The 16,477-nt window shown below is 37.3% G+C and overlaps 1 protein-coding gene across 4 annotated transcripts in view; it reads left to right on the forward strand.

Moving 5' to 3' along the window:
* Positions 1–944: 944 nt before the first annotated feature.
* The window catches only part of LRR (capping protein regulator and myosin 1 linker 1 leucine rich repeat protein), a 236,230-nt gene continuing 220,697 nt past the window's right edge, over positions 945–16,477 (forward strand). For 3 of the 4 annotated variants that reach the window (XM_089096290.1, XM_089096291.1, XM_089096292.1), the window contains exons 1-4: positions 945–980; positions 5,765–5,886; positions 11,554–11,651; positions 14,629–14,679. In XM_089096290.1, the coding sequence (XP_088952416.1) occupies positions 5,847–5,886; positions 11,554–11,651; positions 14,629–14,679 (189 nt within the window). In that variant the 5' untranslated portion in view covers positions 945–980; positions 5,765–5,846. The remainder of the gene's footprint in view (positions 981–5,764; positions 5,887–11,553; positions 11,652–14,628; positions 14,680–16,477) is intronic. The other variant, XM_089096293.1, reaches the window with a different exon arrangement.

Here is a 16,477-nt window from a genome sequence, read left to right on the forward strand (position 1 = left end):
TTCTTAACAAATTTTTAGGAAATTTCTGAGGGACCCAGGAGCCCCGTCCACCCCTTAAAGAAGCCTCTGCATACCTTTTCTACAAGGTTTTACTCTCATATTCTGGTTAGAACTCAATATCAATACATTTTTACCAAGTTACGTAGCACGTTAACTTGCTTATCATACCAAAATCGACAAATTACTGTAAAAACATAAGGCTAAATATAGACAGCTTGTCCGCACACCGCCGCACCACCCATCATTTTCTACGTGCCGGATTGTGTGTCATCGGGGGCGAACCGCCGATAAATTGGCGCGGCGTCTAAAAAATTAGAACAGCTATTGCTACGGAGAGTAAAACACCTGAAGTTAACCGCAGTTCAACAATAGCTAGCTAAAGATCAAGGTCTGAACTCACTCATAGTGCTTTAAAAGGAATGGGAAGCTTGTAAGAGATGAGTCTTCCGTTAATTAAGATGGGGAGATGGAAATTACTTGTGTCACCAACAGAGTTGTTTCTGACGACCTCAATGCTAAATAAGAAAATTCTGAAACAAAATTGGGGAATTTATGTGTTTAGTCCGCAATATTATAGGAATAAAGGTTGAAATTGTTCTGCAAGGAATTATTAATAAGTATTTTTTTTATTTAAAATAATTTCAAGTCAAATTTGAGTCAATGCAAAGTTTCATCAATTTAGCTTGAGGAAAATTTGGGCAAGTTAAGCAAGCTAGTTAACCTTAAGCTAGTAGGCCTACTAATGTAAGAGTCTGTTTTCCTTACGCTTTCCTATATTTTGAAAAACAAGAAAAGACAAAAATTCCATAATTTAGGTAGGATTAAAAAATGGAACCAAATTGCCATTTTAGGTACCGCTGCTGATTACAAAAGGAGCGAAATCGGTTTTACTTCAAAGTCGAGTAGCACGTTGCATACGCCTAGGCGTTTCCTAGAGGAAATTCAAGAATTCTGGGATTATTCCGAATTCGAAGTAAACAGTGAGTAAATCAACTCAACAAGGGGCTACTCTTCATTTGCGATCTTTTAAAATATATACTATTAAATGTATCAAGATAAAATCTGGGAGGGAGACTATACTAGGGAAAATCCCCACTTTCGAGCTACTTGCTTAAGGTGAACAATTGCTTTCTGGACAAGCAATCTCTAGTAGGCTAGAGCTATCTTAAAGCTAGGCTAAATTTATGCTGTGTCAATGAAACTTGGACATTCTCATGATTTGAAACTTGAGTAGATCTCTTGAAGGTTTCATTCAACTGGCCATGTTGCTTAGAATAACATTGGATTTTATGTCCTGTCCTAAATTAAAACACTATAGTGACCTTTGCAGTAAAATTCTACTTTGGCTACCTTGGAAAGGAGTTAGGCTAGGCCTAGGAAAATGAAACTTTCAGGGGTGGGTCTACAGGCTAAAGTAGCCTATGTCCTGGGAAGGTATTTTGAAATACCTACCTGCATTCCTTCTCCCTCTAGATGATCCTGAAATTTGCCTACATGACCTATTGAAATTTTGAAAAAAGCAACATTTTATCTTAATTTTCAGTTATCAATTTCTTTTTCTCTGGCTTTAGGCCTAGTTCTGAAAATGCAATTACTGTTATTTGAGTGTGATTTTAAGCTAGGCTACATTAATGTTTTTTTTTTTTAATTTAGGAAACATATTTGTATATCTTAAAACCTTATAAGTTGGGATTAAGCAAAGTTGTGAAGCTGAAAACAATTGTGTTGTAATTAATTTAAGCAGAAGATATATTTTGCAAGGTTTCACTTTTATAACACACATATTTTTAAAGTTCAGGACCCTTTAGAGAGAGAAGGAGTGGATGTAGGTACTTTAAAATATCTTCCCAGGACATACCTTGGCATATAGACCCATCCCTGAAAGTTTCCGTTTCCTAGCCTAACCCCTTTCCAAGATAGCCAAGCCAAAAGTAGCTAAACTATAATTTTATTGCCTTTCTAACCAAAGTTCCCCTGCTTCATTATAATTTAAAAGAGTTATAGCAATCTTGATGTAAGATTTTTATTCTGAACTTGCTGACCTAAAATAATTGGATAAGATAGCCTAATCAGTAAGTCAGACAACTAGTCATCACTGCAGCAATTTAGTCACTATAAAACTTTGGTAGCCTATTATTGTAATATATTTTAAACATCTATCTGAAACATAGAAAATGCTGCCAAATGTGATTTTAAAATTAAGAAAGTTTCTAAATCATTGGCAGACTATCAAGGGTATATTCAACATAAGACAAGTGCGGTAGGGCCTAAAGCTGAAGAATTATAGACCTATTTAGTAGAAGTCTAAAATTGAGACTGTTGATAATAATAACATATTCTTGCTTAATAATATGAAGTATTGTAAGGAAACTCTATAAAGCATTAAAATACTTACTTCTACTATAAGGCATTAGTCTGCCCTCATTTAGAGTTTGGTATGATTTCAGGATATCCACAGCATAAAATAGATACTAAAGCACTTGAAAATGTTCAGCACTGAGCCATCAAGCTTTTACTACACCTGGATGTTCACACATCCAGCCTTTTGAGTCTGGCCAATATCTGGAAATTCAGAAACAGGGTTTCATAACCCCATTGAAAAAGAAAGATGGAAACTTGGTTTTGAAGGTGTATACCATATTTCACTCACTCCTATATCCTCTAAACTATATGAAGGATTCCTTGCAGACTGGCTAAAGAAAAAAATTATACCTCTCACTGACCTGAGACAATTTGGGAACATCAAATCCACTTCTACTTCCCATTAGGCTACATTGTTTTTCTTGTTGACTCAATTGGAAAATTCTCAGAAACCCTAATTGCTGACTAAATTTAATTTCCATTGACCTTCAAAAAGCATTTGACTTTTTAACCACAGTATTTCAATTGAGAAACTTAAAAATTATTTCAATATTGATTCTTTCCTGGTTAAATTGGTTGCCTCCTTTTTATCAAATACCTTGTCCACAGTGGAGTACCCCAAGGTACTCTCCTAGGTCCCCTCCTGTTTTCTGTTATGATAAATAGCCCTGCTAATGAATTTCCTGACAGATGGAAATTTGCAGATGACCTAATGGTTGTTGAAACCTGCTAAAGGAACTTAGTAAGCAACCCTATGAGCATCCTCAATGATATTGCAGATGACACTACAGACTTAGACATGAGAGTAAACCCCTCTAAATCTATGATAATGCCAATATGTTTCCTTAAAACCTCACTCCTATCCCCCCGAGATATTTCTGTGTCTTCCTTTAAATTACTTGGTGTTACAATTTCCTCTAATTTAAAATGGGATATCCATATGAAGATATTGTCCATAGATCTAATTCATCCATGTCTCTTCTTAAGCTCTTGAGGAAATTTAACATCCCCCATCCCATTCTTTAAGGATCTATACTTCCTTTGTCTGCCTGCATCTTGAATATGCTTGTCCAGTTTGGCATCCTGGCATATCCCATGATGAATCAGAAAAAATTGAATCCATTAAAAAAAAAAGCCTTGAGAATAATTTTAAAGAAGGTAAGGTACCATACTTGCTCCTTCTAAAAAAAGCCAAGCTGGAAATTCTTAAGCACAGGAGAGATATGTTGTGCCTCTGTTTTACAAAAATACAATAACAAACCTTTGCATGGAAAACATTTTCCCCAGAAGACACTGCCCATCCCAACACCACCTGCAATGTGCTGTTTCTGAACCCATTCCTATCTTATCCCCTATCCATTGCTTGACCTCTAGGTATGAAAAAACCTTTGTACCCTTCATCACTGGTAAAATAAACTGTTAGTTTTCCTTTTTTTTCTTTTTGGTACTGGTGATACTCAAGTTTTATGTTTGTTAATTTTTTTTTGTTTCCTCCCCCTTTTTATATGTTATCTTTTAAACCTTTTTAATGCTAATTTTATTTCACTCTTTTTTAGTTTTTACCTTTTTAACTTTCTGACATTTTGCTGCTTAATTTTTTGACTAATGAATGGTTTTGCCATTCTGATATTGTCGTTTTTGGCATTGTTTTGCCAGTTTTTTAGTTGTTGTGTTTTTTTTATGATTTTTGTATTTTGGTTTTATGACTGAAATGTGAATTTGGTCCTTTGGGGTTTGTGATAGATGTTTTTTAAAATAAATATCTTATCTCAAACCTAGAATTTGGAATGACCATAGTGTCTCCCCATTATAAAATGAATGTTAAAGCCCTTGAGAGTTCCAAAACCAAGCAACAAAGCTCATACCAGCTTTGCAAGACATGCAGTATAAGGAATGCCTTGTGTCCCTCAAACTCACCACCCTAGTCTATCAAAGGAAGAGAAGAGATGCAATTGCTACTTCCAAACTGCTTAAAAATGACCTCACAAGTCAGGTTTTCTCCTCATCCCTTGCAACTACAACAAAAGGTCACACAAAGAAGCTGCAAGTCCCCCATTGCCATTGACCCAAGCACTGGCACTTCTTCTCTGTATTTGCTGTCAGTCACTTGAACAGCCTCTCCAAAGTGACCATCCAGTCCCAAATCATAGATGTGTTCAAGAAAGGATTTGATTGTGACTTGGCCAATGCAGAGTGCAGGCTAACCTGGGATGCCAAACCATAATCATGTTACACCACCAGCAAGATGTTCCACAGGAGGCTCATCATAACCTTATCTTGGTGGACATGCTATCTAAGGACGATTTTCTTAAATTTTCTAAAACTGCATACACTGGTATACAGAAGAAATAGGGAAGATGTCATCATGACTTGCAAGTTGCTTGAACACCCAAGTCTAAGCTTGGTTTTCTCTTCCCCAGTCTACTCCTCTACCAGGGGAGAGAGCCAGAAACTACAGGCCCCCAGAATCCAGTGGTATGTGTATCAGAACTTCTACACTGTTTGCTCATTGCCATTGTGGAATAGTCTCATGGATGTGTTTTTTCAATCCAAGACTTCTGAATCATTCAAGAAGGGCATTGATTGGAATGGACAAATTGGGATGCTGCCTAACACTAACAAGGTTTAGACCCCCAGCAAGAGTCCCTACAACAGGTTCAACACCTTATTAGCTTTGTGTTTAATGTAATTTAAGATAATTATGAAGTAGGAATTTTTTCCCTAACAAGTTTCCTTCCCAGCAGCCCCAATTCTGGACTTGTGCCTCATATTTAAATAGGCTAGGATATAAGGTTCACTTTTATCCAAGTCTAAATGTTCAGAAAAGTTTTCCTAGACTGTAATAATTATGTAAAATCTATTGTAGAAAACTATGTAACATTCTAGTTTATCAGCTCTTCTGAAGGAAACACTACAATAACAAAAGAATAGCAGGAGAAAAATAAAGTGCAAGGGATGGGGGAAAGGTTTTCTGTTGATACAGGAAGAAGTCAAATTGGGAATATTCTTTATACGGGGGGGGGGGTGGGTGGTAAGGCAAGTAGGAAAATGATCTGAGGGGTTGGATTGACCAGACATGCATAAGTACCTGGGACAGAGGAGACTTTTGAGGGATGGATTCCTGGGGTATGCGGCTCTGCATTGGGTATGCAGGGGGATAATGAGTCATGGTTCACTTTCTACTATGCTCCAAGCAATGCATATATTATTGTGTGATCTGTAATATCCAGACTATTTCCCTTAGTCTGGGCAAATGTAATGTATAATTAACATTCTTAAGCTATGAATTATTCTTTATTATATGAATTATTCTTCATGAGACCTTTATGGTTACTAACAGAAAATACATGCTAATATTGGGCAAAGGTTTCAGCATAAGCTAATTTATATTTTGTTTTCTAAGGCTGTAGTCTGTTGTGAGGCTGCCACAATACCTGAAAATGTTTTAATTTGAAAACATTCCAGTCTGCCTTTCAATTGCATCCATGATGGCTGTGAGAAATTCAATAACCAGGGATTTGCATGGTAATTAATTTTATTGACTTTTAATTAATTTTAATCATTTTTATGGTACTTTTAATCGTATTATGGTACTTTTAAATTTAATTGTATTTAAAGGTAAAGTAACTGTTTAGTTACCAATTCTTAATTGCTTGGAACTAATAATTAGGCTACAAGGGATAGAACAGCTATATCAAGTGATAACAAAATGAAAAGTTGTGTGGATATGTGACTAAAATTTAAGTTAAATTATACTGTGGTTCTGATTATTCTGACTATTTTGTTTATATTTATTTTTGTTACGTTTTTACAAGTCAGACAAAAATTTCAGGGGGGGGGAAGGGGCACAAAACTATCTGGTTTTTAAACCTTGGTGCACTATATCCCCCTTTTTGCTTTAAGAAAGATTCATGGGATACTGATAAAGCTGACCCTTCCTCAATCTTTGGTCTTTATGCTGTATTCTTAAGTTCTTCAAAGATACTTCTTATTCAAATTCAACAGCCCTTATGTTTGAGCTGTCTTTTTTAAAGATTACTTAAAAAAAAACTTTCCACAAAACAAGTTTTTAAAAGAAAAGTAAAGAGCTCCATTAAGCCAAAAATGAGCAGAAATAAAGTCAAATAATCTTCCAATCGTATAATTACCACAAATCACTATCAATAAATAAATGAAACTCAGAATAAACAGAAATTACAATAAATAGCCGAGTCAAACTCAAAACGAGCAAAAATGAACATGAGTAGGGCTGATAACCCCCATGTATTCTCAAGACTAGAACATAATTTGCACTTTACTGAAAAAAAATTACCATGGATTGGCAGTTTAATTTACATATTCTGGTATTTATTCCTTAAAGTTTTAATAATTTTGTATTTATTAAAGTAAAAAAAGTAACAACATTTAAAATGTGTTCAAAACATTTAACAAAATGTAGTGAAAACCTTTAAACATTAAAACATTTGATATGTATGCTGACATTCATTCCTGAAAGTCATAATAATTTTGGATTTTATTAAGTTAAGAAAAGGAAATATTTAAAACTTATTTTGAAATGTTTTCCTGAAATATTTAACTTAATACCCCTTGCTGCTCCTGAGATATTGCATGCACCATTTTCACAACCTGGATGCATATAACATCTGTTGGTTTGGTTCAATATCCCCCTAATTAGTCCTTAAAAGTTTCAACTTAATACCATAAACTGTTCCTGAGATAATGTAGATAGGCTGTTTTGATGCATTTAGTGTCTTTTGATCAAGTTCTTTGAATATTCTAATTTAACACATATAACTGATCCTGAGATATTGCAGATATGCTATTTTGCCAACCCAGACGCACATGGTGTCTTCTGATTTAGTTCAACATCCCAGTCGATATTTTGTAAGGGTTCCAACTTAATAATCTCATTCTTTCTCGAGATATTGCAGATACGCCTTTTTGAAAACTGGGGCGCCCATAGTCCCTTTAAGTTTGACACCCTCCTTGACATTCCCTAAACTTTTAACTTAATAACCATTAATTGTTCTTGAAATACTGAAGATATGCTGTTTTCAAAACATGGATGCATGTAGTAGCTTTTAATTTAATTGAACGTCCCTCTTAGGAGTCCCTGGAAGTTTCAGCATAATACCTGTACATACCCAGTCATGACATTAACATAGATGCACCCTTTTGACATTTTGATACACTTAGTGTCTTTTGATTTAGTGCAAAACTCCCTTCAGCGTCCTCTGAATGATTTAACTTAATACCTTTAGCAGTTCCTTAAGTGTTACAGATACGCCCTTTCGAGCACCTGGATGTTGACAGTCTTTTGACTTAGTTCACTGTCCCCCTCAATATTCCTTCAAATTTTCAACTGAATCACCTTAGTAAATTTCTGAGAAGTTGAAAATAATCCCTTTTCTTGACCTGGGTGCGCTTAAAGTCTTTTGATTTAGTTCAATGGTAGTAGTAATGGTAGCAAATGTAGAAGCAGTCGCAGTCCCGAATGGCCTCCTTGCTGGAAATTCCCTCCAGAAAATTTTCTGTGGAAGGGTTTGTCTTGGTTGTTTCTCAATTTGCTGCTTTTATGAAGACAATCCCATAAATTTGTTTTTGTCATTAGTTTTTACTTTTAAGTTCAACAGGTATAATCCACTGGTGAAAGAATGAGCTCTATTGGAGTCAACTTGTAAAGTCCTAACAGGGCATCCTAAAGAGTCTGGTTTGACCAAAATTAGAATTAGGAATCATACATCATTTGGAAAATTAAGTCTCTTGATGTTTCTTGATTTACTAAGGTATGCATGTTGTTTCCAGAGTACAATGTGGGTCAACTCTTTTTATTGTCACCTAGTGGATCCGTAAGAGCTCACTCTAAATACAATTAATTAGAGGCAAAGATTGTTTTGACCATTTTAAGACCCCTCCCCCACTCTATAAAATGTACGATTTTCTTAGTCTTAAGAATGGTCTCCCAAAGTTTTTAGCTAGTCAGACACCCAGGATATAACATGCACCCTTTTCCATTATTAATTAAAAAAAAACTTTCAAAAAAAGAAGTTTTTCAAAGAAAAGTAAAGAGCCATATTAAACCTAAGGTCAACACAAATAAATTCCTATAATAATTCAAGCTCTAAACGACCAGAAATTGCCATTGTAGAATAAGTGAAATCGAAAAGGAACAGAAATTCAAGTTTCCAAGTTTAGCAGTCCCTGAAAGTAGTCAGAAGTAGATGTAGTAGTAATTGCAAATGGCTTTTTAAGATCTCTTCCAGTGTTAAGGGAAGCATCTAAAAGGGTAAGAGGGGGGGGTTGCCCTTCTTCCTTTTTAACATGCCTTTATAGTTTCAACTTAATACCATTAGCTGGTCCTTTGATATTGTTGCTATGTCCTTTTGACAACCCTCCTGCATATAGTGTGCTTTGTTTGAAATACCCTGCAACATTTTCTAAAAGTTTTCCTTAAAATTCTTAGCCTTTTGGAGACTCAGAATCAAACATGCCCCTTTTTCCCAATAACTAACCTTGCATATAAATATTGGGCAACTATAACTTGCAATACTTGCCCCAGGGGCTCTGGGGTGGGGGGAGGGGGTTACGTCATCCCCGGAATTATAGTTTTTCGACTTTTCGACTCTGTGTACAAGACAGCTATTCCAAAATTCTGATCATATATCTTTGGAAGGAGGGCAGCAAAAAGGAAATGGGAGGGGGACTGTTTGCGCTCTAACCACTTTTTAACATCCTCCTCAACATGCCCTGAAAGTTTAAATTTAATACCTTCAGCTGTTCTTGTGATAATGCAGATACACCTTTTGGATAAACAGGATGCATATTCTAACTTTAGATTTAGTTTGACATGCCACTCAGTGATCCCTGAAGTTTCACCTTAATACTCTTAGCCTTTTAGAACACCCATAGACTCAAACATCCCCCCTTTTCTTAATATTAAATCCTGCATGTAAAAAGGGGCAAATTGCATAGTTCACATTAGTTGCCCTGGGGGCTGTGGGGGCATTGCATTCCCGGATGCATAGTTACTAGACCTTTTGACTATTTTGAACAACATGTCTATTTCAAATTTTGATCAAATATTTTATAGGGAGGGCAACTAAAAAGGGCATGGGAGAGTGTTGGTGACCCTCCAACTACTTTTCGACATGTCCTGAAAGTTTCAGCTTAACACCCTCAGTGGTTCTTATAATATTGAAGATCCTCCTTTTCGATAAACTGGATGCATATGGTGCCTTTTGGTTTAGTATAACACACCCCTCATCATTATCCAAGGTTCCACCTTAATGCCCTAAGTCTTCTCAGATACACCCAGAATCAATATTTTGCCTTTTTCTAAAAATAAATCCTGCATGTAAACAATTGGCAAATTGCATAATGTACAATCCTTGCCCCAGGTCTATGGGAGGCATGGTATCCCGGGAAGTATTGCTATTGGACTTTTTGACTAGTTTGAACAAAATGACAATTACGATGTTTCGATCAGTGTTTACTAGAGGGGGGGACATAAAAGGGGCAAGGAGGGGGACTGGTTGCCCTCTTATCTCTCTTCAGTATCTCTCCAATATACCTTGAAAGTTTCAATTTAATATCCTCTGTCATTCTTTAGATATTGCTGATATTCTCTTTCACAACCAGGAAACACTTGATGGGTTTCGGTTGTTTTCTGCATCCCTCTCAACATTTCTTTATAGTTTCACCTTAATACCCTAAGCCTTTTTGGAGACTCAGGATCAAACAAACCCTCTTTTCCAATCAAATTCTTATTTGTTAACAATGGGTAACTTGCATAATTTATAGCCCTTGCCGCGGAGGCTGGGATGATGTCAACCCCGGAGGCATAGTTATTTGACCTTCGAACTATTTTGAACAAAATGGTTATCTCAAAATTTTGATCTGATGCATTTGGGGAAGAAGGGCATGGGGGACTGATTGCCCTCCAATCACTTTGACTCTTATAAAGTGCACCAAAACTTTTGATTTGTAATCGAATGAGCCTCATCCACAGTTTATATGACCACATTTTCAATAAAAACCTTATATATTAACAATAAGGAACTTGTATAACTTACAGCCCTTGCCCCGGAGGCCGGGAGGGGGGGGGGTTAACTCTGGAAGCACAATTATTTTACCTTCAGACTGTTTTGAGCAAAATAGATATCTCAAAATTTTGATGGAATATATTTGATCGGGAAAAAGGACGAGGGAGGAGGGGGGGGGGGCTGGAAGCTTCCGATCGCTCTGATCAAATAAGTATCACAATTGGGGACAAATAAAAATGGCAGTATAAAGAACAGGGAATAGTTATTATGACCATACGCCATCATAGGTAGTGTAATAGCGCTGCCTAAGTAAACAGCGATGTCGGCACAATGTATTATTTATTTATACTTTTTTTTTTGTTTAGACCAGGGCACATCGTATAGAAGGAGTTGTCATAGAAACTTCGAAAACGGCTCATTCGATTGGAAATTGAAAAGGTTTGTGCCCTTTTTAATAGTTGAAACTTATTCGAGAGCGACTAACCCCCCTCCCACGCCCAGCATTTCCACAAACAAATTCAGTCAAAATTTTGAGAGTGTCATTGTGCTCAACGTAGTTGAAAAATCTGGAAATTATATCTCTGAGGATGACATCCCCCCCCCCCACAGCCCACAGGGCAAGGGTTGTACGTTATAACCAAGGGGCATATAAGCGTTTTGTAGAAAGGGTCATCATATAGAGTTTGGAGGGGGCTCAATGGATTGGAAATAAAAAATTCCAATGCTCTTATTCAGATTCAGTGATGGGAGGGTGTATAACCCCCTCCCCTCCCCCCCCACACACACCCCGTATTTTCCCAAAATATGTCTGATAGAAATTTTGAGATGACCATTTGTCTTCGTAGAAACTTCAAAAAGAACACATACGATTGAAAATAGAAAGGGCTAGTGCCCTTTTTAATAGTCAAAAGTTATTGGAGGGCTACTAACTCCCCCATGTCCACCCTTTACCCAAACACATCCATTCAAAAATTTTGAGATATCCATTTTGTTCAACGTAATTGAAAGGTCCTGAAATTATGTCTGTGAGGATGACAACCCCCAGCCTTTTCAAACTGTAGTTAATCATAACTTGAGTTTTACTTTTAGTTCCTTTTTTATACAGACAACTGTGTACTTCATTATTGACATTATTTTTTATTAATTATAGATAGTATAAGACATGTCACTGGCTCCAAGGTCAAAATAACACTGAGTTGCATGGTGAAGATGGAGCATAAAGGCGATAAACTGGAAAATCGTGTCCTTGTGAGTATTTCTCTTTCTGCTCTTTCTTCTGAATTGTCTAACTGAGCTTATAACTTATTTAATTTTTAAATATTTAGTTTTAAATTTATGAAATTATCTTCTTAATTATGACAGTAAAAAAAAGAAAGACTCCTTTGGGAGTGGTCGGGTAAATAATTTTGGACTTGCACCTAAACATATATTTTGCTTCAATTTTAAGTCTTGGGGCATATTTTCAAAGTACTCGTAGCAATAACTAATTTTAGTTCTTTTCTTTTTATTACACACAAAATAAGTTTTTCAAAGAAAAGTAAAGAACTCCATTAAACCAAAAATGAGCAAAAATAAAATCAAATAATCTACCAAGCGTGTAACTACCACAAATCAGCATCGATAAATAAATGAAACCCTAAACGAACAGAAATTACAATAAATAACCGACTCAAACTTAAAACGAGCAGAAATTAACATGAGTAGGGCTCAAAACCCATATGCCTTCCCAAAGCTAGAACATAATTTGCACTTTACTGAAAAAATATAAATGTTTTTACTTTTATAACTTTAATAAATTTTTGATTACTAAATATTAAACTCAATAGTTTCGATTTTTTTTTTATCATGGTAATATGTAGGGTGGTCGAGTTAAATGAGGTGCAGTGTGGATACAGAAGTGTAAATATTTAGAGAAAATAAGATATCCTAATGTATTGTAACTTCTGTTCAAAAATTATAATATATATAATATTATGAATTGCAACATACTTTAAGAATGGTCAGCAGTTCACAGGAGGTATTGAAATTGCTTACCATGAAACTTTGACACATAAATTAGCAAGTCTCAACAAGTTTTCGAAACATTTTGCCAGTTCAGTACAAGTGATTTCCGCAATCGCATTGCGAATGTTTGCTTTGGGAATGAACTCTGAAAACACTCGTTATTGTTTAACAGTCAGTAGCGTCAATTCACTCTGTTCGCGTGAGGGTGGGGGGGGGGGCAAAAGAAGTTTTCCAGACTTAGGGGAGGTGTTTTTTTTTCAATTTTTGCTGTTGTTTCATTTTATTTTTTTTTTCAATTTCGTTGTTTAAAAAAAATGAAAATAACAAAAAAGGCATTTCTCAATGAAAATACCTCAAAAAGTATTTTTTCAAAATCCAGGGTGGGGGGGGGGGCATTTAGGGTTTGACAAATAATTTAAAGGTTATTAACATCACTAGGGAAATTTGCCTTAGGGATTGGAGAACCAAAGCGTGTTGAAAATTATATATGGAAAAATCCTGTCAACAAGACACTGCGTAAAACCTGGCAGTTAGTGGGCAGATTATTGAAGTTGAGGTCTCTTTGAACGATCTCAGTGGAAGATCAAGTAGAGTGGATTTGAACTCAGTGACATTTGGGTAACAGCTGTTTCCCAAATTTTTACAACAGCTGTTACCCAAATTTGACAACAGCTGTTACCCAAATTTGACAACAGCTGTTATCCAAATTTAGCAACAGCTGTTACCCAAATTTGATAACAGCTGTTACCCAATTTTGACAAATTTGATAACAGTCAAATTTGACAACAGCTGTTACCCAATTTTGACAAATTCGATAACAGTCGAATTTGACAACAGCTGTTGTCAATTGTATCATTATCAGGAAGCAAGTAAAGTGGCTGGAAGACTTTGATAAAAGGATGCAAGATAACCAATAATAACACTTTCATTGATATCAATACTTTGATCGTAGAATTATCGAATGCAAAATTATAAAATTGTCTTATCTGTAATAATATTATAAAATCATAACGCAAAATTATCAACATATTTGGATCAGAGCTAAAAAGTTCACTTATGCCATTATGAACTGGTTTGGAAAAATTATATAACGATAAGAATACGAGTTTTTTTAGGTCAACAGTTGGTCTTTCTTCGTACAACTTGTCACGCTATAATTTCACAACATCCCGCGTAATGTGTGTTTAAATTGTGAATTTTTATCCGCTATAATATCACAACATCACGTGTAATCTGTGTTTAAATTGTGAATTTCGTACTGTGTGTTTCTCTGGAAAGACTTCACTGTCCCAGACGAATTGTTTCGAATCTTAACCTTTAAAGACCTTAGACCTTGGATCCGCATGTGCCTCCGGAGGCACCCAGGGCATCAAGAAGGAGCCACCAATCCCCGCAGGTTTGCGGCTGCTACTATGTCCTCCCACTGAGGTTGGATTGATGCGAGCAGGTTACGGAGATCTGTCTGGTGCGTTCGACGCAGGGTGTTTCTGGGTCTTCCCCTCTAGCGTGGACCCGGTGGCTGCCAATGGAGCGCTGCATTTTGTAGTCGGAGATTATCCATACGTAGTACGTGGCCAAGGTATCTCCATCGGCGGACTCTTATGATATATGTCACAAGAGGCTGGCCAGTCTGGTCGCGGATGGATTGGTTTGTTATTCTCTACTGCCAACGGATGTTGAGAATTCTTCTAGTTTTTATTTTTGCCAACATTTAAAGAGTAATATTAAAATCCCCTGACCAGGTCCCCTGACTCAGGCCCTGATCAGGGCCTGACCTGACATAGGTAGCCAACATAGCTTGGTCAGGAGCATCCTTACAAAGAATTCTGGTGAATATTGTTTTAAACCTTCTGTTCTAGAATAAAAGGTAGAATTTTCGTCAAATGTGATAATTTTGACGATGTTAATTGAGGATTATTAAAACATATGAATGAGTTCTCTGATATCAGCCATTTGCTTTGGTAGGTTAAAGTTAACAGGGTTTGGTCAGAAACATTCCAACAGGGAATTGTTATAAGTACTATTTTTTAATTAGCTGTTCTTAAAAAAGGTAAAGTTTTTGCAAAATGTGGTAGTTTTGAGTATTTTAACTTTGGCTCATAAGGGTCTTCGCTGGCAGCCTTGAATATTGTCATTTGAACACTAACAACAAAATCCTGTAATATTCCTTCGAAGGTTTTAGCTCTGTGCCCTCAGATTGCTAATATTATCCCTTTTGCAGGTTTTCACGCCTTGTCGCTTGATTGTATTTACTGCTAAAGTTCCTACAAAGGTTTGTAATTTTTGTTTCAGTTTATATACTTTGTTGGCAGCATGGCCACACACAAAGAGGAACTGGTGATATTTTTCTCAATCCTTAGGACTCTCTTTAAGACCCTATCTCCTCCAGTAAAGGCTCTGATTTGTAAAAGGAAAAAAACATGAAAAGAAAAGATTCTCGAGCACAAAAGAACCGTTTATTTTTGTTTTGAGGCACCCTTCCTTAAAAGTTTTTAGGCCTTGCAAGCTCTGAGGGCCACCGCAGAAACCAATTTTAAGAGAGCCTTTATCATAAAATGGACATTTTTAAAATTTTAGAATAAGATTGTGGGTAACTGTTCTTATAGAGTATGGAGTCCCTTCCGCACCAGATTTAGGGCTGAAAGACAACCGTATATCCAGACTGTGTATCCATTGCACAAAACCCCTTCCCCCGCTGTGAGGTAAGCTTCAAGAAAAGCTCTATTAAAATGAAATATTTACATAAGTCAACAAATTGCAGCTATTTAGAGTTCACTGGTCCTTGAAGGGCTCCGTGAAAGCCATTTCTATGTACATATTTAATAAAATCTGTTGTGCTGCCAGATCTTATACCGACCTTAAAGGCAAGTGTATATCCAGATCTTATATTCTGCCAATGAAATACCCCTCCTCCAGCACTTGACTTAACTTGACTTAATGCTCCTGCTGGTGGTCGAGCGTAGAGAGACACGTGACTCTTCGCCTCCATTCGGAACGGTCTTGTGTAAGCGTGACTGCTTCTTGTATATCAGTGCCGATCATTGAGAGGTACTGGGTGAGGCTGTCTCTCCATCTAAACCGGGGCCTTCGGCGGGGGCGCTTCCAGCCATGCACAGGGGGATCAAAATTGAAGAGAGTGCTCGTGGGTGTTTCTGCTGGCATGCGGACCAAATGGCCGAACCACCGTAGGGTTCGTGCAGCGACCTGACGAGAGTTGGGGGTCTGATCTGTTAGTGCCAGCAATCGGGTGTTCGAAACGAAGTCGTCTCATCTGATCCCTTCAATACGTCTTAAGAACTTTGTTTGGGCCACGTCTATGGAATCACGAGCAGAAGCAGCAGCCGGCCTGGTTTCAGCACTGTAGAGAAGGACTTGGGCTACGGTGGTGTTGTAGATTCGCATTTTTGTTTTTCGGCTGATATTGGGCTTTGACCACACTGAACGGCATAGTCGTGCCATAATTGATGCGGCTTTTCCAATGCGTGACTGAACTTCCGTTTTGACTGACCCGTTTTCCGTGATGATAGATCCAAGGTAGGTGAAAGACTTGACAACCTCGACGGTGTGCCCTGATACGTTGAATGCTGGTGAGTTGGCGGTGTTACCTGCGGAGTCAAAGATCATTATTTTTGTTTTCTGCCAGCTAATATGTAGTCCCACTTTCAGGGCTTCTTCCGACAGTGTGTTGAGAGCTTCTTCGAGTTCAGCTGCAGAAGTGCATATTAGAGCAATATCATCAGCGAAGTCGCAATCGGCTAAAACTCCGTCGCCATACCTTAGTCCGAAGGGGAGCCGGTTCGTGGTTCGATCCATGACATAATCAATCACCGCGTTGAACAGTTCAGGAGCAGCAGCACAACCTTGCCGTACACCGGTATTTATTTCGAACAGTGAGCTTCGACGACCATTAACCTGGATGGAGCTTTTTGTACCAGTGTAGAGCGCCTTGAACAGGTGACAGTATTTATCCGGGAGACCTGTTCGATCTAGTATCAGCCAGAGAGACTCACGGTCGACCGAGTCGAAGGCTGCTTTAAAGTCAGCTAAGGCAGGGTATGCTGTACGCTGTA

Source organism: Artemia sp. Qi Xiang Cuo, chromosome 11 (genome assembly GCF_049724085.1).
Source record: "Artemia sp. Qi Xiang Cuo chromosome 11, ASM4972408v1, whole genome shotgun sequence".
In the NCBI taxonomy this organism is placed as follows: domain Eukaryota; kingdom Metazoa; phylum Arthropoda; class Branchiopoda; order Anostraca; family Artemiidae; genus Artemia; species Artemia sp. Qi Xiang Cuo.